The 20,388-nt window shown below is 49.0% G+C and overlaps 1 protein-coding gene across 1 annotated transcript in view; it reads right to left on the bottom strand.

Annotated features, from left to right (window-relative positions):
• The window catches only part of ST8SIA2 (ST8 alpha-N-acetyl-neuraminide alpha-2,8-sialyltransferase 2), a 32,350-nt gene extending 13,101 nt beyond the window's left edge, over positions 1–19,249 (bottom strand). Inside the window, exons 1-4 of the mRNA XM_051796700.1 lie at positions 18,839–19,249; positions 4,228–4,290; positions 2,169–2,297; positions 1,395–1,652 (exon numbers count right to left, since the gene is read on the bottom strand). Of these exons, the coding sequence (XP_051652660.1) occupies positions 1,395–1,652; positions 2,169–2,297; positions 4,228–4,290; positions 18,839–18,936 (548 nt within the window). The 5' untranslated portion in view covers positions 18,937–19,249. The remainder of the gene's footprint in view (positions 1–1,394; positions 1,653–2,168; positions 2,298–4,227; positions 4,291–18,838) is intronic.
• Positions 19,250–20,388: the final 1,139 nt, after the last annotated feature.

The raw sequence follows: 20,388 nt of genomic DNA, 5'->3' as shown, positions 1-20,388 counted from the left end.
AGCATCGTAAAGACTAGAGGGTACCCGTGTGTTTGCACACAGCATGCTCTGCTGTGGTTTCTGACACTTACAGTATCTAACGAGCAGGAATTGCATCCTAACCATCTGCCTCGATAATCAGCCATCATTACTGTTTTCCCTACTTCACAGATGGGGAAACTAAGGAAATGGTTAAAATGGTTAAAAGAAAATCCAGCTACTGGCACACAGGGCCCTTCCAATCCACTTATCAGTGGAGTCAAATCACTAAAAATAAACATTGGATCTGTGTCCTGGACACAGACCCCATCACTGGTCACTGCCAACCCTGCTGGAAAGGCTGCCTGGATGGAGCAAACCTTCCTCAGGAAGATGCAGGTTCAATTGATGGCTCAGATAACATACGGTGGGAAGAGTATGTCCATGCCAAACCTGCACTAGCACATGGCTGGGGAGAAGCCACTCAAAATCCCAGTCCTCGCATCCAGAGAAGTTTTTCTCCTGCCACTCTGCTGCCTGATGTGAAAGCAGCTCCTCAAACTTTGCCAGAACGGCAATAAGCAGTTTTTCCCTTTGCTCACTCAGGTTACACTTAACGATAATGCTCCATCCCCTGTGGATAGACTGGAGCTGCCAGCCACCAGGCAGGCTGGAGCAGCCAGGTTTGAGTGGGGGGCAGAGGTGACATTATCCTCGTTCCCACGTCATGCTGGCACTGCCTCTGTGAGCTGCTGATGGATTGGGCTGTCTTCATAATAGACTCACCAGAAAACAAATGTCTGCATGTACATAAATCATCAGTGGACTCCTACAGCCCCTCAGCTAACAGCTGTGCAGGGGTGTTGGGGATGGGAGGGCAGGAGCTCCTCCTCTCCACTTCAAACACCTCCAGCAGTGACTTCGCTGTGTCCCAGTAGGGCTCAGGAAGTGTTCTGCAGGTCCCTGGGACAGTGTGGGGACATCTGTGCTGGGGATGGAGCAGTCACAGGGGAATGTCAGACCTGGGCATGCACAAGTGTGGTGTCAGGGCATTGTGTGGTGCTTGAGGGCAGCAGTGATTTGGGGAAGAACTGAGCTTGTGAGAGTCCAGGACAGGGTTTGCAAGAGGGCAACCAAGTGGGAGAAGAGGAGGGAGCACCCAGAACTGGGGGTGCTGGGGGTGACTAGTGCCCCGGGGGGGGGGGCTAATGGTGCACCATGAGAAGACACAGGGTGCATTTGCAAGAACACTGAGGGAGCACCTGGAGATGGGTGGAAGAGTTTGCAGCAGGGTGTTTGCACCAGTGAACTTCACACGTGCACGTGGGGCTGGCAAGGCTGTGCTGCCTCACACCACCAGGACTGCAGCCCCTTCCACTGCTCTGGACCCGCTGGAGCCCCCACAGCTGCACTGATGCACAGGGACAGGTCCCTACCTTATGACAAAGCTGTGCGCGTCGATCTCGGGGCCACAGCCGCTGCTGAGCAGGACCCCCGAGTTGCCCACGATGGCACAGGTGGGGAACTGCTTGCCCTTGAGGGGAGAGGTGCGGGGCAGCAGCTCGTACAGGTTCTGAGAGACGTTCATGGTGCTGTCCCTGTCAAAGACGTAGTGGATGATGTCCCCCGGCTTCAGTGTCCCCTTCAGCACTGAAATGTCCTTCTCTGCATCCAGGAACTTCAAGATCTGTTTCCTGAGGACGGGGAAGAAAACAGCCCCATCAGGTGAGGTACAGAGATAACTTGGGTCATACAGAAGATGAGCTCTTGCCTCCTGGCTGCCCTCGCTCTCTGGCCAGTCCATCTGACAGATGCTCAGCAGCTTACAAACGGGTATCTCCACCCTTACCACCCATCTCTGCTTGGGGCAGGTGAGCATGGTCAGCTCACCATTAGTCAGGGGCTCCCTGAGTTTACCCTGGGAAGGGGCTCTCTTTCTTCCCTGTGTGACCCACGGCCTGCACACACTAATTCCACTTGGCCTGAAAAACAAGGGGCTCAAGTGCTCCTTGTTCTGTCGCTGCCAGGCCAGCTGGTTCAGCTGGGAATTCATTTCCAAGTGATCACTTACAGATATGAAGCCCAGCTCAGCAGGAGATAAGTCTTTTTATTTCTTCCTCGACTTCTTTAGATGATATACAGAGGCAATTTGCCAGCTTGCACTGGAGAAGACCAAATCTGTCTCTTGTCCTATAGGTAATTACCAGTACCTGATCTTCAAAGAGAGTGTCTGGTTGTGTCTCCATTTGGATGAGGCTGGTTTAATGTTGTGCTTAATGCTTTCATTACTTCTGTCAACAGCAGCTGGAGACGAAGAGTCATTTATTACTACTTCAGCTCTAGAGAAAAAAAAGTCAGGGAAGGGGAGAGAGGAAGGATCTGTTAGCATCCCAATGGCACTTCTAATCACTGTCTTCTGGCTCTGGCTGCTGGAATTCAAACTTCTTCAGAAAAGCAAAATTGTAGTTATTAGCTAAACAAGAACTGAAAGCCAGTTTGTATGCTGCTACACTCAAGCAGACAGACACAAATCCTTAAATACCTGCTCGCTTCCATGAACACAGACTGACAGCCAGACACAGTTCTACAGAAAACACACTCTTACACATTGAGCTGCAGAAAGGTGTGCACAAAAACCCACACACAGGCTCTGCAAAGACAGGCTGGCAGATGGACACTTACAGACAAGACACCCCAGGCAGCCCCCGGAATTCACTAAGAATTCTCCTGGCCAAGGCTGCTGCCCTGTTGCCTCTTGGAATCCCATGAGGATCCCAAAGCGGAGCCAGCTCAGCTCCTGGAGAGGATAAAAATCCTCGTCACAGAGGTGCAACCCTCACTCCACCCAAAGGAGAAATTAATTCAGCTGAGCTGCTGGGTGCTGCTTGTGAGACTGGGCTGTGAGCATCTTGCACCAATCAGGGGCAGCCTGGCTTGCTGGAAACTTCTTCCCTGGCTAGAATTGAGCACGAGGATTTCAGCACCCGTATCGCTTGTTCCAGACCAAGAAATGAGCAACAGCCAGATGCTGGAGATGATCACTGGGAGAACCCAGCTTTAAGAAGCAAATCAGCCCCAGCACTTCAGTGCTTTTTAAATCAAATGGCATGAATTGAAGGAGTCTCCAAATATTTGGTTCCAGCCAGCTGCCCTCCAAAAACAATAGCCAAGCATCTCATCAGGAAGCTGTGCGTGTATCTGCAGCCCTGAAAAAGCCTTCACACAACAGAGCACTCTGAAAAATACACAGCCAAAGTACTCACTATCAGCTAAAAGGAATCTCTCTCTCCGGTGCAAAGGGCTTTTTCCAGCTGGGAAATGGTTTGTAAATAAATGCATTTATAAAAAGCATGTAAACCCCAAGGAGGGAGCAGAGTGAAAGATGAAGCAGAGCTGGCGGCTCAGGCTCATGGACAACATCCAGCTCCTGAGAACATATCTCCAGCACAGGGAAAGTGCTCCCCAGGACACACTGTGGCTCACACAGTATAATGTTTCAGAAAGGCAAGGAAATGTGTTTATAAATGCTGGCTGCCAGTGTCCTGGTGTGTGTTTGTACAGTACCTCTCTAGAGGTTGCCAGTCTGTTGGATTTGTTTGCATCTTGCATTTTGCCATATCACCTGTGTCTTGCAGAGTTTACTTAGAAGGTGTCAAAAATCATAACGAAAGTAGGATAAAGAAATCTTGGGAATAACTACAATATTTTTGGTTTTATCCATTTTCTGTGTTTTGATCATGGGTGGTGACATCATCACAGAATGATGTCACTCTTTCTCACATGGTGTCACTAAGCTTTTCAACTGTGCCACTTGGTAACACTGGGCTGACAGGGAATCACTGTAAAAATAACAGAGGGAGACACTGAATGAGGCTGTGATGCCACGGAATGACTCTGCAATGGAGCGACGTTCCTGGAGTGCATTGCGATAAAACTGAATGGAGTTCTGATCTCAAACACAGTGATCTCTCTTCTATTAGCACCTAAAACTATGGAAATAGCAACTCTATCACTGACTTATTTTCACAATAAGTAACTCTTTCTCATTCTCTCAATCACCGGAACTTGCAGATCCTTGGTTATTTGCAAATGATTATTGCACTGAGCTGGGAGAAGGAGGGGGAGAAACGATTAAGAAAATGCAAAGCAGAAGTGAAAAGAAACAGATACATTTGCTAAATCAGAACAGCACTATCCAGTGAAGAGGAGAAGCAGATTAATAGCTGCCTTACAGCAAAAACAAATGAACACAAAATCTAATTTACAAACCTATTAGATTTGCTATGTAAGCTGTTCACAGCTGATCTGATTGTACCTCTGCCTCCAGAACTCCTGCAAGACAAAGGAAATGCATTATTTATAAATCCAACTTCTCTTTGCCAAGCATTGTTCAACAGTCAAGAGATCCTGCTCTGAAGGGCTCAGAGTGGAGAGATTGCCACGCCACTTGAGTCCCACTCCGTCCAAAAGGGAGATGTCCTGATGCCTCTGAAGGGCTTTTCATCCACCATCACTGCTGCCCTACTGTGACTGTAAAATGATTCTGGCTAAAAATCTCTGAGCCAGCCCAATTAATAATACCTGCGTGATCTAACCAGCCATCAAAGACATCTGGTCTCTGCTGCCAAAGCAGCGTGCAGCCCATAGTTGTGTTAAATATATCTCTGCTTCTCTTTACGAGTCACGTGTTAGCAGTGCACAGAGAAGGTCTCCTTCAACTCCAGGATGCCCAGGGACTTTCGCTGTCCTTTTCAGGCAGGCACTGAGCTGAATGATCGGGACAGGATTCCCACCGTTTTGTTTATGTAGGCTTTTAGTTGAGACTGTCCAATATCTCTGTTTTACCCAGACTGAGTCACCAGCCTCCTGGTGACCTGTGGAGACCTCATCTTCACAGTGCACCTTCTCTCAACTTCCAGTGACCCAAGACCCCATGCCAGCCCCCTCCAATCCCATGAGTGCCCTGAAGCCTCTTGTTCCCACTTCTAGTGTAACCTGGCTGAAGCTACGAGGCCAACTCACCACAGTCATTCACATACTGGAACTCAAACCTAAGTGACAGCACTGTCATTCCCATGGCCTGACACCACCACACATGGACAGGTGCCAGACCAGCCTGAGCATGACCTGTAGGAAAGAACAGCCAAAGTTTCCAGCACCTATATGATGCTATAATGAAGAACAGATGGGACCAAGCCCCTTCAGAAACCTACACCACTCATACGACCTGTGTATCCTCACTTAAAAATAAATACATACAGGTATTGGTCTGTATCTAGCTGGCTGAAGAGCCCCTTCTTGCTTTAGCTTGCTGGTTTTAAAGGGGTCACAAAGAATGAGTTGCCCACCCTGTGATGCTCAGTGGGAGTCAGACATATTTTAACTGCCACATTGCTCCGTTTTATTGTTTCTATTGCACAGATATCCCAATGAACACACTCATAAAGAGAACCAAATTCTCTTCCAGCAGAAATACAGTTACCTGGAAATATATACCTTAATGAAAATGTATCTCAGGAGAATGTATTTCTGTGAGTTCTGAAAAAAATCCCAAATGCATTAGACATAACTGAAAGAAACAGTGTGTGTGAACATTCGGTGCCATTAAAAAAAGATTTTCAGACTTGCGGGATGTGACATAAATCCCTTCATTAGGCTGAGCACAGGCCTCAGCACCACACAACATCAAACCCTTGGAAATGCCACGATGATTGTCCCTTTCCTCCCTCCTGCCAGAGACCATCTATGGCCAAGTTAAAGCGATTCCGGCTCCAACACCCTCCTCCTCCCTTTGACAGACCTGAGAGTCGGCGAGCTGTTTCATTTTTTGGTGCATCAAGGGAACAGCAGGACTAGCTCATTCCTAGAGCCTACTGGCATTTAACAAGCCTCTGCTTTAATGGGGTTCACCACGGGGTGTGGGAGCAGACTGGATTAGTGTGCAAACCACGCATCTGCTAAGATACGTCTCCTCTGAAGGAGCCTTCCAAATGGGATTCACACTCCTTCACACTTGCTGTAGGACAGACAATGCTTACAAAAAGAAATGGTTTTTTTTCCCTAAATAAGTACCAGTTTGCAATCTCTGTGAAAGGAAAAAAAAGATACCAGGGAAATTAGGAATTGGAGAAGACTTGTTAGCTCCCACCTCATCCATGTTTTGTGGCTTTAGCAGGACTGATCCAAAGCATCACAACATATTATTCAAATGCATTTATCCAGTCTAGCCTTACATGCCCCCAGTGACAGATCTGTGCAAGTCTTCTCCTGGAATTAAGGCTGGAGAAGCTGGACATGAGGTAGGCAAGTTGAAAGCACATCTCCCAGCTGACTTTGTGCAGTATGGTGGGGAAGGAGACTGGCTGCCAGGTCCCTGGCTGAGAAACCCCTCAAGGACAGTTTCAGGGTTTACTCTTTCCCCCTCACACAGAGCGAAAAGCAAAAATATTGCAATGCAAACAGAGCACAAAGTGTTCTGCTGTCATACATAAACATGGAGAGGATAGCTCATTGGTGGAGGAGAGCAGGGCTCTGCTAACCTGCTTCCCATGCCTTGCTCCATGGCACTGGGCTCATTGCTTTGCTGGCCAGCAGCAGCCACGACGCTTTCACAGACCCCTTAGATGCTGGCAAAGACACTGCTCCCTGTACCAGGCTTGGTTTCTCTCTCTAAGCCATGGATACTGCCCAAAGCTGGGACATGATAGTTGACTGAAGGTCTCAGCTGGTTTAGTGAATCATAAAACATTCCTGTGGCTTCAAAACTATCAGCCTTTTGGTGCTTTGTGTCCTACACTACAACTTCAGAACATTTTCCCTACAATCTCCCTCGGAACAGTCCAAGACAATGTGTTCTGTGCATATGATGCCATGGGGTGTATTGCCCTGTCCAGCCACCCTGCTCAGCTCAACCCACTGTTGGCCAGACAAAACACCTGCTCAAAACACCCATTGCTGAGCTAGGCATGGTATTTTCAAAAATCTGCCACACTTCATTACCAACACAGGCAAGCCAGTACCACCATACCCCTTCACTTCCCCCACCTGGGAAGAGGAAAGTATTTAGAAATGAAAGGTACTAATTAAGAAGCACGTGTTAAAAAAAAAACAAACAGCCAGTCCATTTTATTATACCTTGCTGACCTGGAGTTTCAAATCTCTTTGCTTCAAAAGGTGAAGACCAGCCTCGATTAAAATAGTACAGATAGCATTGATTTTGAAAAGCTTTCTAGTGCTACACTGTGTTTGGACTGAATTGCCTTATTAATCTAGTTGTTATCAGTTTGATTGTATAGCCAGCTCCACAAAGTACCAACCTGCTTCCTAATCCTATTATTTACAAAACATTTTTCTTTGGGCTTCTGTTGGGATGTTTTCCACTGATAAGTTGCATCTATATGTGCTAATGCCATCTTACTGGCTTATGCCATCCTTTCTCATTTTTTTGCTTTGAGATTTTCAAGCTGAATTTCCACTGTCTAAGACATTATATAGGTCAAAACACTCTGTGCTCAGATGTAAAGTGACACTGATTCATATATCAGAGGACAGAAAAGAAAAATTGTCTTATGTTTCAGGTCCAAATTTTCTTGGATGAATAATTTCTGACAAATCAGGTATGCAAAGACTCTTCTATTCACCCACTATGAATGGGCTGTTTAGGGTTTTTGCTTCTCTTTTCATCGTTTCCCACTTCTTAAATGCTTCTCTTAATTGTTGCTAGGTACGGTTCGGTCTCGCTTCGAGCAATTTCGATACGTGAAATCAAAGCTGCTTTGACTGAACAAGTAGGTCACACAGCCTCGTTGGGCGAGAGGATCTCTTAAGAACTGGCTTTATGCGTCCATATTCTCAGCCTTACAAATTAAAAAATGTGTTTTCCATGGATATTTTGCAATTCCCACCCCCCAAGTCCTGCCTCCCCCCTCAGCATCTGTGGTAGACAGTGCACATGGGAAGCAGGCGTGAGAAACATAAACTAATCAGGAATTTCAGCCATACCCAACCACACATTTCATAAATCATAAAATTATGTGGGGTTGGAAGAGACCTTAAGGATCGTCTTGTTCAACCCCCCCTGCATTTAACCACATTTGTGGAGCCCATTCCTGGTGGAACAAAACCTCTGCCTCTTCCTGACCTTGGGAAACCCAAGTCCCCCTCTTCTCCATCCTCTGCATAAAAGAGAGATAATAGTCCCTTGGGGGATTATTAAGCAGAATTTATCCATCTGAATTCCTCAGGAAGAGAGTTCAGAGTGCCACAATTTTTATCTGAGGGGTTCGAATGACTAACACTTACTAATTAGGTTTTCACAACCTACTTTTGTGTTATGTGCATTTTATGATCCCTGTTTTACAGCTGGGACACTGGGGGTGAAGTGGCTTGGCCTTTAACACTAAAAAATGAGCTCCACAGGAGCAGGCACTATGGGCTTCCAGCAGACCTGTCCTCTTGAAAATGCTACTTTTTACTTGCTGAGATCCAGTATGGCTCTTGCTGAGTGAGAGGGTAGGACACATGACTCAGAGGACCACGGGAATTGATCTGAAAAGGTCTCACTGTCCCAAAAAGCAGATGCAACCATTAGTCTCCTGAGACGGCTGCAGACTGTACCCATTAGGCAGTCTGTATCTATTTTTAAAAAATAATAAATCACAACTTATATTTACTTTGCTTTTTAAGGATTGCTCTGATGTTGTCCTCAAGACCAGAATTGCTGTTTTCAATCTGAAGAGCACACGAACACATTGCCAGGCCTGGCCAGGGCCCACCCTCACACAATCACTGCCCTCCCAACCCATGGGCTCTCCCCAAGGCAGCTGGGCAGGGAGGGGATGTGGAGCAGGATGCTCACAGCCCCTCTCCAGGATGCTGTGCCATGGCCAGAGCCCCAATCACTGTAACTAACAGTTTTGGGATACACCATCCAGCCCCTGGAAATGAAGTATATAGATGGCCCCTCTCTTCCCAAACTTGATAGATTTGATCCTGCTGACCCTCACAGTAAAATGTGGACCAGGACACTGACTTCAACTCTAGGTCCTATTCCATTAAATTCACGGTTTGTGTTAAGACCAGCAGAACAGAAAATGTGACTCCAGGGTTTTTGGGGGAAAATTGTCACATTTCCAAGTTATCTACGAGAAAGACATAATTGGCTTCCCAGCTCAAACCGGTCCAGCCTGCCTTGCAGGGTGGACAACCAAAGGTGTCCCAAGAGACCAAAATGAACAGGAACCAAGGCTAGAGGCTGGAAACCAGGATTCCTTGGGGATTGTATCCTGGCTTTCCATCTGCACATCAGGGTCTGGCTGAAAAGATGCAAAAAGGCCACATTCATTGTTAAGTCCTCTTTGAGCTTCTCACTAGACACTCAAGTGGTTTCTGTGGGGTTTACGTCAAATCCATAACATGCTCTGCTGTCCCAGGAGAGACATACTGGAAGAGGAAAGGCTGGCTAGCCCCACATGTAAACCAACTTGTAAATCAGAAACCAAAGCCAAAGCTAGACGAGAAGCAGTGATATCAGAGATGCATTTCTGAACCCTGAGATCCTGTACTCAGACATTCCATCATGCACTTTCCTAGCACCACTCCCCCATCCAGGGATGCAGTTCTCATAGGCTCCAGCATCATCTCGCCTTCCTGCATCCCATCTCATAACACGTCAGGGGGGAGCTGGGACATCTGACTCTTGCAGATCACTCCTGTGACATTTCACCAGTTGCTTTGGAGGCTTTCATACAGGGATGTCGAGGAGATTGAGATGAAGAGGAGTGGTGACTGCACTCTCTTGGAGAGCAAGGTTCCTTCTGCAGAGATTAATTGGGAAGACATTTCTAAAGCGCTTGTCTGCTGGGACAGAAGATCCTGCAATACATCTTGATGAGATGTTCGAAATCGCACTTCAATGTGTTTAAAAATCTCACTTGATTATATTGTCACAGCTTGGCAGCCCAAGTGTCAAAAACTTCCTAAATATCAAGTGCTATTTTTAGTGTTCCGAGTTTAATTCTTTCTATCGAGTCATACGATCACATTTGGGAGACTGTGCCCATAATTGTGGCATTCAGACACATCGCCTGGCCCAGCTGGGGTCCCAATGCAGGTCTGGTACATGAGCTGCAGGGGCAGTGCTTGTGCAGCCAGGCACAGTGATTCTGTGATCTTCCAGCAGGACAAGGAGACTCATTGTAAGGCACCAGACGATGGAACTGCTGTTGCTCATGGTACTTGTTGTTACCCGCCACAGGAAATGCAGATCTGTCAGTCTCATGCAAAGCAGCCTTGCTAATTTGGTCACCTCCTCCCACCTCCACCAGCCACCTGTCCTGCAAGATCCTTCCCAGGGACCACAAGAAGATGGGAAGGTGGAAGGTGCTCAGCATCTCTGCCTCTCAGGTGGGAATGGTGGGTCCACATCAGCTTCTGCGTAAATGTGAGCAGGGCTTGACCCTGAGGTCTCTGCCTGGCTGCAAGTCACAGTGTGTAATCATTGCAAGTGTCTGCTGAGGACAAGATGGAATCAAGACACATGAGTTTGCAAAAGAGATATCTATTGCTTAACAGGGAATATGCCAATTAGTCTGAAACACTTATGTGACAAAATCAGAGACAAATCAGCAGGAATGGTGCAGCTCTGACTACAAATGGACACGAGGAATGGGAGGGAAGGCTGTGGCAGCCTGTCATGAGGATGCTGCTGGGGATCACTGCACTGGAGTAACCAAATCCTGCCTTGAGCTACTTGCTCTGAAGGACCTGTAAAAGACAGGAAGATACTCAGAGTAACCTGATGGTTGCTGCTGCGTACCAAGAAGCCACAGTCCAGGACTTCCAGGCTCTGCTCCCAAGACAGCATGAGCTTTTCCTGAGCCAGAAAAGACTCTCTAACATAAATAGAGCATCAGCTCTCACATCCACATGCATTTGCCATAACATCAGCATGGCCTGACTCAATCACCCCGTGATGTTCTTGTTTTATCACTGCGCTAAAGACAAAATACTCACATGCTCACAGGGCTCAAATGTCACAGAACTCACCTATCCCCATCCTGCATACTGGCAGGACCTTATGCCCTCCCTCATCTCAAGTCTTCCATTAAAACTTTATCAGCTCCTTTTCATTGACTGCATTAATGAAACAGTCAAGAAAGAAACAGACATTGAAGAAGGTAAAAAGGATCCAGAGAGAAGCCTGAGACTGCAGTGTGTGTGTGTTTGTATGTTTAGCTTTCCTCCTCTGGATAGGAGAGGGGAAACAACCCAAGAGCTCAGGGAAGACTTAGAAAGGAGCTGAGATAAAAGCCTCACTGCTTACAAAACATGTCTGCATTATACATTTTTCCTGAGATAATTTTTTCCACCAGGGAGCATAAACAGCAGAGCATCACTCTTCAGCAGAACCTGTCACCCTGAGCATCCATGTCCCAAAAGCCAGAAATCCCAGTGGCTTCTGCAGCATCTTGGATGCCACGTACCTTGGGAAATGGGAATGGTAAAACATGAAAAGATATAGTGTCTTGAGGGGTTGTGGGCCCATGGGCTCATCCTCCTACACCCATCTCTTGCCTCTTTTCCCACTGCTCTGCGCAGCCCCTTGGAATACTCAAGGTCTCACGTGGTTTCTTCTATCCCTGTTGGTGTGGATGCTGAGGATCTCTTCTGGGCAGTGACATCCTCCTGGGGCAGTTCTGTATGAGCATCTTCAAAATAACATCTGCTGCCTACACAAGGAGGGCTGGGAGTGCTTGGATGAGATCTACACCCCACAACCAGCAATGGAGCTGTCCCAGGACCTTCACAGGGACTTGTCCCCAGATGACAAAGTCGAGTTGCCAAATATCAAAAAGCCAATAGTGGTTTCAGAGCTCTCTCCTACCCCTGCTCATAAAGCTACACTGTGGAAATCCAGGTAGTAATAAGAAGGAGAAGTTTAATTACCAACTAAGCAGCTTCTGGTTGGCAGTCGAGTGTGCTTCTGGGTGTCTGAAAAGGTGCTGGACATGCCCCATGATGATGCTTAACCTTGCAGGGGAAACATGTCCCCTTTTTTAGCCGCTGGCTGAGAGCTGGATGATATTCCTGAAGGTGCTGGTAAAGCCTGGGCTGGAGGTTGCAGGTCACAGCATTAGCACCATCCTTAGATCCAGAGCTGCCAGACAAACAGGTGATACCTGGAGCCCACTGTGACACTGTTTGACTGAGGGGGCCTTGAGAGAGCACTTCAAAACTCTGCGTGACTGGGACAAAATGTGCTTTTAAAAACAGCCCTGCCCATGAAGAGGGCTGGTTGGGAGGAACAGTCTGCTCAGCACGCAGATGGCCAGCCTGGAGTGGGTTTTGTGTTTGTTTGGGATATTCCCAGTGGATTTCTGTATGCAATAACAAGGACTTGATTTGCAGTAGCAACAAGAAAGAGTCTAGCACTTAAGTCTGGAAAGAGCTCTCACCCCACACCATCGCCACTGCTCTGGCAGGTTTCAGCAGTGCCATGCCTGTCTCCCTGGATCAGTCCTTTCACTTCCCAAACAGAGCCAGTGCTGCTGCTGTTGATGAAGATGCATCTCCCAAGGCCACCACCACCACCAAGGCTGCTGCGCAGCCAGATGAGGATTTACAGTGGGAACACAAATAAAAAGGAGCTGTAAAGATACTCTTCTTTTTATTTATTTTTTCTTCCTTTTTCTATTGCATTGCAAGGGGTTGAGCAAGTGACACCAGCCTGCTCTCCTGTGGTGTTTGCTGAAGGACACCTGAAACTCTGCACCTACAGTGAATTTACTGTGCCAGGGAACTTCCTTGTTTCCAGAGGCAACTGGGAATGTAAACCAGAGAAACAGCAAAATAATTATTAACTAATGTTGTACTTTGGGATTATTTCTTGCTGCTGAGGATGACCCAGGCCCAGGGAAAATAAATGAGAGAGGCAATTAGAAGTCTGGTTTCGAACAACTGTTTTTTATAGCAACTATACCTGTGGATGTATTTAAGTAGTGCTGTTCTCAGGGATGAAAAAGCAAAATACCTGCAGAATCACAGAACTATAGAATCATACAGGTTAAAAAAGACCTTTAAGATCACTGAGTCCAATCATCAACCCAACACTGCCAAGTCCATCATGAAACCATGACCCCAAGTACCACATCTACATGTCTTTTAAATACCTCCAGAGATTGTGACTCCATCATTTCCCTGGGGAGCCTGTTCCAATGTTTGCCAGCCCTTTTGGTGAAGAAATTTTTCCTAATATCCAATCTAAACTTCCCATTTCCTCTTGTCTTATCATTAGGGCAGCCTGAAAGCCCAAGGAACGATAAAGGAGCTCCTGTTAAATGCTTTCCTGGAAGATCAAAAGCACATCTGTCACACAAGAGAAAACCGACCCCTTCAGTTCATCCATGTCTGGGAAAGGCTGGGAAGGCTCACAGTGGTGGTGGGATCTGCTGTGTCACTGCTGGCTGTGGTCCCAGGGTTCCCTCTCTGCCCACGAGCACAGCAGCAGCAGAGAGAAGCAGACACAGCACTGCTGAATCACTTAACCCCGCCGTTAGCTGCTCAACAAGCCTTCGCTAAATGAACCAACATTTGAAACTCCTTGTTCTCTGCTGGGAGAAAAAGGTTTCCTTTGCTTTCCCAACCAGAATTGTGCATTTGTGGGGTTAGAGATGGGAAACAAAAAGCCCGCCTGGGCAAAAGGGAAACCTGAAGCCCTTCTGGGAACCACTTTGCTCTCTCTTCATTGCTCTATCGACGAACTGGCCTGTCTTCCACAACTCCGCACCCAAGAAGGGCTGGCTGGTGATGTGCAACCTCCTACCACTCCTACTGCCCTCCTCACCAGCAAGCTCAGAAATTCCCTCCTTGGGGGTCTTGCGAGCTGCTGACAATCACTACTGGACTGAAGAGTAACTTTTCACCAGCTGTAATGGAAATCCCTTATTTGTGGGTTTTCTTTCTGTTCCACTGGCTTGCTTGGGGGTCTGCAAGCGCTTCCCATCCTGCTGCTCCCAGCCCTCCTGCTGGGACACCGATTCCCTGCAGGTACCACTGCTCCTGCCATTCCCTCAGAGCTCAGTTTAAGGAAACAAGCTGTGGATTCATCTCCTTCAGCCTGCTCTAGGCAGGAACACAGGGGTTTGAATACGTCTTTGTGGCAGCCCCCTGTGCCCCTGCAGGGCTACAGGAGGTGAGTGTTTCATGGAGAGGAAGGGAAGCTCTGTAGCCAACCTGAAATCGGCTGCTTGAGTTCAGGTTATTGTCAGAAGAGTTGCAATGAAAGCCTACGCCAAGTATTTTCTTACTTAAATCAGTGCTCCAACACTGCTTTTATTTTCCAGCCCGATGCGTCACGGAGCTTTTATTAGAGCCCTGCCATACCCAACGAGTACAAAGGTCTCCTTTGGCTCCATTTACATGAATAGTTCCAGGGTGTCTGTGGGTTTCTGTCCTGCTGAGAGCCATTCCTCCTCCAGCCCAACCTGGATAATTGTTGGCTAGCACGCACTTGCTGTGCGAGCGCACAAAAGTGTATGTTGGTAGAATACAGCGCTTTTTCCAGCAAAACTTCCTGGTGGAGAGCAAGTCTTAGACGAACTCTCAGTTAGGAGCAGTAAATCACAAGCTGCAAGACCTAAGCAGGACATTTATACCCCACGGACCAACCTTGACAAGAAGTGTTACAACTATAGCCCGCTACAGACCACTCAGAGCAAGCACATCAGCCACCATAAAGGACACAAAATCTCCCTTCCCGAGCCTTTGAAAGGCAGGCGTTAGAAAAGGGCACATGAGGAAAAAGTGGCAATTTACTGACAAGCTTCCAGTCAGGCCAGCAATATCAGAGACTCCAATTCGTCACTTAAAAGGAGCAGAATATAATTCCTCTTGTAATCAGAATGGAAAGGCATGTGGTCTGGGCTAGCAGGGAAAAGGTTGACTCATATTAAGACCAGCCCATTACCAAGTGTCAAGTGCTCCCTAAGATGGCTCAGACGCTAATTCGAGAAGTCACCTGGTGGCAGCGGGTCACCAGCTCCCTCTACAGACAATCAGGACACAGCCGGACCCCTGCAGAACTGCTAAGGCAGGCTTAGAATAACAAAGAGTCCCTTTAAACTGGAGCAGAATTTTCCTCCTCGCCACCGGCAATAATCATCCCACTCGATGCCACGTCCTTTGTCTTCCTCTGTGGGGAGAGGTCTGTCCCTCTCCCCTGTCCCGGGGGCGGATGAGGAAATGGCTGCGATCGCATCAGTGCTCCCCAAGACAGACCGCGAGCGTGTCTTTTGTTTCCTTCCAGGGAAACAAAGAGCCGGAGCGACGGATGGAAACAGGCGCCACCGGGCTGCAGGAAAAGTTCAGCAGCCCGGAACCAGGTGGTTGTTCGGAAACATAAGTGCCAAGACCATTCACAACAGCAATACTTCACCGCGCAGCACACGCCGGCGACCGGGGAGCGAGCCAAGGCGATCCTGCGGGATGCCCGCCGGCATCCCGCATGACCGCCGGGCACGAGGCTCCAGCCATACATCTATAGGTGACAGGGATGTAACAGCAGGAAAACCCGCGAGCAGGGGTGGCTGCAGGGTAGGAGGAACGGGCTAACGAGAGCCACGCAGCATCGGGAGTGAGAAACTGCTGAATTTTCATCCTTGCCCTGACATCTCTTTGTTTCAGCATCTCCTGGCTGCAGGAGGTTGTATAAGGATAACTAGAGGAGTGAGATGGGACTGCTCAAGGAGCAAACATCTTTCTCAGAAGCCTTTGGCAGGCATAGCAGCTCCCAGCCGCCCTTGGCTTCTATCTCCCTTCACCTGTGATGCTGGAAACTTATTGTCCAAAGAAACAGCACGGGGTTTCGGGTTTTTTGTCCTTTTGCCAATAGTATTATATTCTTACTTTTCACCTAATGAACATTTTGTGTTTTCTTTCTGGAATTTCTCAGTATTTGTAGGTGAGAGAAATCTGTTCCCACACGTATGAGGCGTGTTCTTCCAAAGACAATCCAAATTACAGGCAGGGGGCAGGGTATGTGTAAAAGTGGGCAAGCTGTTCGCTCCTCACAATAATTAGAGAGTGTTTCGATGCCAAGGAAAAAGAAGAAAAGAGTTGCACCTGCCTGCATTTCCCAGCCCCCCTCAGCATCATGAGCCTGCCAGGGGACACCTGGCCAGCTCCTTCCTTCCCTTGATGCTGCTCTGACCAAAGTGAGGGTAGTTTGTGGGCGTGTGAAGGAGAATGTTGAGCCACACAATCCATCAGCCAAATATTCCTGATGTGGGGGAGAACAGCACAAATACACAGTACCTCCCAAACCTCTCATGGAGAGGAGCTGTTCCCTCCTGGACACACAGAGAGCTCCTGGAAAACTTGGGGATAGTCTCTCCTCTACACTGTTGTGCACTTTTGCTGTCACACAATTCCCTTTACCTACAGGACCTGTTGACAAAAAATGCTATTATGTGCCCTCCAAAGTTGAAAACCTCCTATCATCCCCTGATCTGCTGCAGATCAGGCACTCTGCTTTTCCATGTCACCCCAGCAATACACTTCAGCCAGATCAGAGCTTTGTGTTCACCACTCCTGGCACCATCACAGGGATCAAGTGCTCTCTGTGACAGGCTTCTGTGCTAAGAGCTTACACTCTAAGGTGAGCAGTGTTTGGCCCCTTGCTGTGTTTGGGATGCAGGAGCTCATCAAACCTAAACCCCTCTGGAGAGGCAATGGGGAAAAGATGTGGGTGGGAGAGAACAAAGCAAGAGAAAGGGTCAGTTTGTCCTACATTATGATTAAGTAATACATAATTAAGTAATATAGCAGAGTCCCACTCATGCTCTGTTCATGCCTCTATGGGAAGCACAGCTGATGTGGGAATTAACATTTATCTGAGAGTACCAGACTGCTGGATCCCTCCTTCACCTCTGGTAGGCAAGGTGCTCCTCTCCTTTACCAGTTACCTTTTGCACTATAATTTCTGAATGCTGCATGAAACAAGCTGCTCGCTGTTCCTACAGAACTCATCTGACCCTGTTGCCATTGCTGCTGCCACACTGCTTGGCACTACTTCCTTGGAGGAACTACAGCAACAAACTCAGATGCCAGGGTTTGGAGATAAGCAGCCAACAAACATCCAATTTCCATACAATGTACAGAAAAGAGAGGAGAAAAAAAGACACAACACTGGGAATCCCTAATGAACCAGGGTGAAAAACAGGACAAGTAAGTAACGAAAGAGAATAGATTTTCAATAAGGGCACAGCAAGTTCCAGCAGGCAGATCTAGCAGATAGGTGAGGGTAGAGAAGAAAGAATAGAAGCCGGAAAAAAAGATGGGAGGAAAGCAAGAGGATCAGAGCAGCCTGTCTGATGGGGAGGATGCACCAAAAGCTTTTAATTTCCTTTATTATTATATAGATAGTGCCAGCTCATTGCAGAGCAACAATTCATCTACCCTGGTAACCTACAGTCTGGTGCTGGATGTTTCTGGACAAGGCTACTGACCTTTAAGCACTTCTTGCCTGTAGCACCCAATATAATATAACAATGAAACAATAAACAAACATTACTGCATTTCATTTATAATTTCAGCCAGGTGTTTGTTTTGATGTAACACAGTGGACAAAGCCACCTGGTTGCAAACAAAAAGGCCTTTGTGTCATTTGGGCACTGTGAGTGCACCCCTCATTACTAAAATAATTTGTTTTTCCAAATTGCTGTAGTGAGTTCCTCAAGTTAACGCAAACCCTCCTCTCTGCATTTGTTCCTCTCACCCCCTAAGTTTCCAAGCAGACCTCAGAGATGGGGTTTATGGGGTGAGTAGGGTGTTGCTTCTCACACAAGGACTGCTTTAGCCTCTGCTATACAGGGCACCTGCAGGTAAACACCCACTATGGAAGTGATCGGGAAGGGGTGATCACAAAGTCCCTAACACATCCCATGGGGACACACCAGTGGGTTGAACTCTCCCACGCTGCTCCATCACCCAACTGGTCCCTGCTCAATCTCTCCCATCCCACAGACCGGTCCCTTATCCACCACCCCCGTGGGTTGGTGCCCTCTCCACCACACCCATTTGGACCAGCAGTGGCACTCAAGCCCCCTGGGCTGCAACTTGCCCCAGCAACCCTGCCCGGCAGACCATCTGCACCAACATCCTGCTTAGGGATCTGCTCCATCCGTATATTAATACCTGAGCAGTGCCCGTGCCAAAACCCCTCTCCAGATCAGGATCTGCTCCAACATCTCTAATCAGACTGGTATCCGCTTCAGCATCCCTACCCAGACCTGTGCTTGATCAAGCATTCCTACTTGGACCGTTACCTTAGCATCTCTAACGGGACTGGTACCTACTCCAGCATCCCTATCCTGACCTGTACCTGATCGAGCATCCCTACCTGGACCGGTACCTCCACGTCTTTAATGGGAGCGGCACCTCCTCCAGCATCCCTACCTGGACCGGTTCCCCCCGCGTTCCTAACGGGAGCGGTACCTGCTCCAGCATTCCTACCGGGACCGGTATCTCAGCTTCTCTAAAGGGACCAGTACCTGCTTCAGCATCCCCAGTCGGACCGGTAGCTCCGCGCCTCTAACGGGAGCGGAACCAGCTCCCGCCCCCCTGCCCGGCCCGTGGCTGCCCCCCGGTCCGCGCCCCATCCCGCCCCGTCCTGCCCGGGGCCGCCGCCGGCCCCGCGGAGCTGCGCGGGAGCGCAGCGAGCTCCCTTCCCACTTGGGCACGGCAAAAACCGGGAGAGCTGGAGACAAAGAAACTGTCCGGGCGCCCGCCCCCTCCGCCGCCGCCGCCTCCTCCTCCTCCCCGGCCCCCCAGCCCCGCTCCGCTCCGCGCCCCTTCGCCCGCGCGGGGACCGGGGGTTTTTTACCCGCTCTCCTCCTCGATCTCCGAGATATCGGCGAAGATGAGGAACCCGACCAGCAGCGTGAGCAGCGCCAGCGTCCAGCCCCGGCACGGCAGCGGCATGGCTCCGGGGCTGGGCCGGGCTGGGCCGCTCCGCGGGGTGCGGAGCCCGGCGCCGCGTCCCGGCTCGGCGCCGCCGCCGCCCGGCGGGGCCGCTCCGCCCCTCAGCGCCCGCGGAGCGCCCGGCCCGCCCCGCCGGCGCGGGGAGGGGGCGGGCGGCAGCGAGGGAGGGAGGAGGGGGCGCTCGGGGCCGCCCCCCGCCGATAAAGTTTGCGGCGCGGCCCCGCGTCCCGAGGGTGGGCGCGGGGGGCCGGGACCCGCAGTGTGCGCTGCGCCCGCGGTGCCCCCTGCGAGCGGGATGCGCTTCCCTCGGTTGTGGCGTCCCCTCCCCTGCGCCCACCGTGGCGGGGTCGGTCCTGGTTGGGGAGGGGGTGGGCACGGCGCAGGCGGGCGGCTTCTTCCCCGAGAGGACAAAAACTGTAATAAAATCAGACAGCGGTAACTCCTGTGCGCGGTGCGGTGGTTGTACCTCCTCCTCCTTCCTTGCAAGGGACGGGCGAAAACACAGAGGTTTGGGGATTGAAAACACTTTGTTAAAAAAAAAAAAAAGATGCTGAATAACTAGTCACACCATCTCTCTCACTATTAAAAAAAGATGCTGAATAACTAGTCACACCATCTCTCTTACTATTAAAAAAAGATGCTGAATAACTAGTCACACCCAGCCCCGTTATTATTAATTCCCATTTTAGTAGCAATGACCCCTCGCATAAATACTGACCATTATAATGACGCTGGTCCTGCCATGACTCTGTTAAGTCCCGCTGGAGTTTGAACAGGCAGAATTTATTTAAGCAGAAACTGCACAAGGAAGGTGCAGATGCCCCCCTGCTTCTGAGGGGCTTGGCTGCATCTCAGCCACATCACAATCCCTGCGAGCATCTTCCTGCTGGCTACACGTGCCCTTAGGTTTTGTTATGGAGAGAAAAAGCTGCAGTTTCTATTCAGGAAGTGTGTGAAAGCTGGGAAAAAGGAAAAAGTACTGGCTGGACTGAATAGTGGCCAAAAAAACCACCAAGAGGTGCTTTCTCCATATCTCTGCTATGTCTTAGTCCAGTGCCAGATCTGGAGAGGAAAGGACAGCTGTGTCAGGGTTTAGGCAATGCCAGCCTGGCAGAGCATCACCAAATCAAAGCATAATTCTTTAGGGCCAGAAAGTTGCTGAAAATCACAATATCTGGTGATATATGCACCGCCAAGCTGGAGAGGGACACGGCAGATTTATAATGCAGCAGAGAGAAGCAGCACAGATGTGTTGAGAGCGAGAGATACTAATTGCTTACATATTTAAAACAGCATCTTTAGTCTGAATGGGAGGCACCATTAAGCAAAACAGAGCTATTAACTGGGGCCACTTGGAAAGCTGCCATTTTCCCTTCTGTGCACGGCTTCTTGCATCAATTCAGAAGTATGTTGCTCGGGGTGCGATATGCTGTCAATATTGTGTGATTCCTG

This window comes from Manacus candei, unplaced genomic scaffold (genome assembly GCF_025592945.1).
Source record: "Manacus candei isolate 608988 ecotype Guabito, Panama unplaced genomic scaffold, ASM2559294v1 h1tg000046l, whole genome shotgun sequence".
Lineage (NCBI taxonomy): Eukaryota > Metazoa > Chordata > Aves > Passeriformes > Pipridae > Manacus > Manacus candei.
The sequence above is the reverse complement of the archived record's forward strand: the minus strand, read 5'-3'. Positions and strand labels throughout refer to the sequence as shown.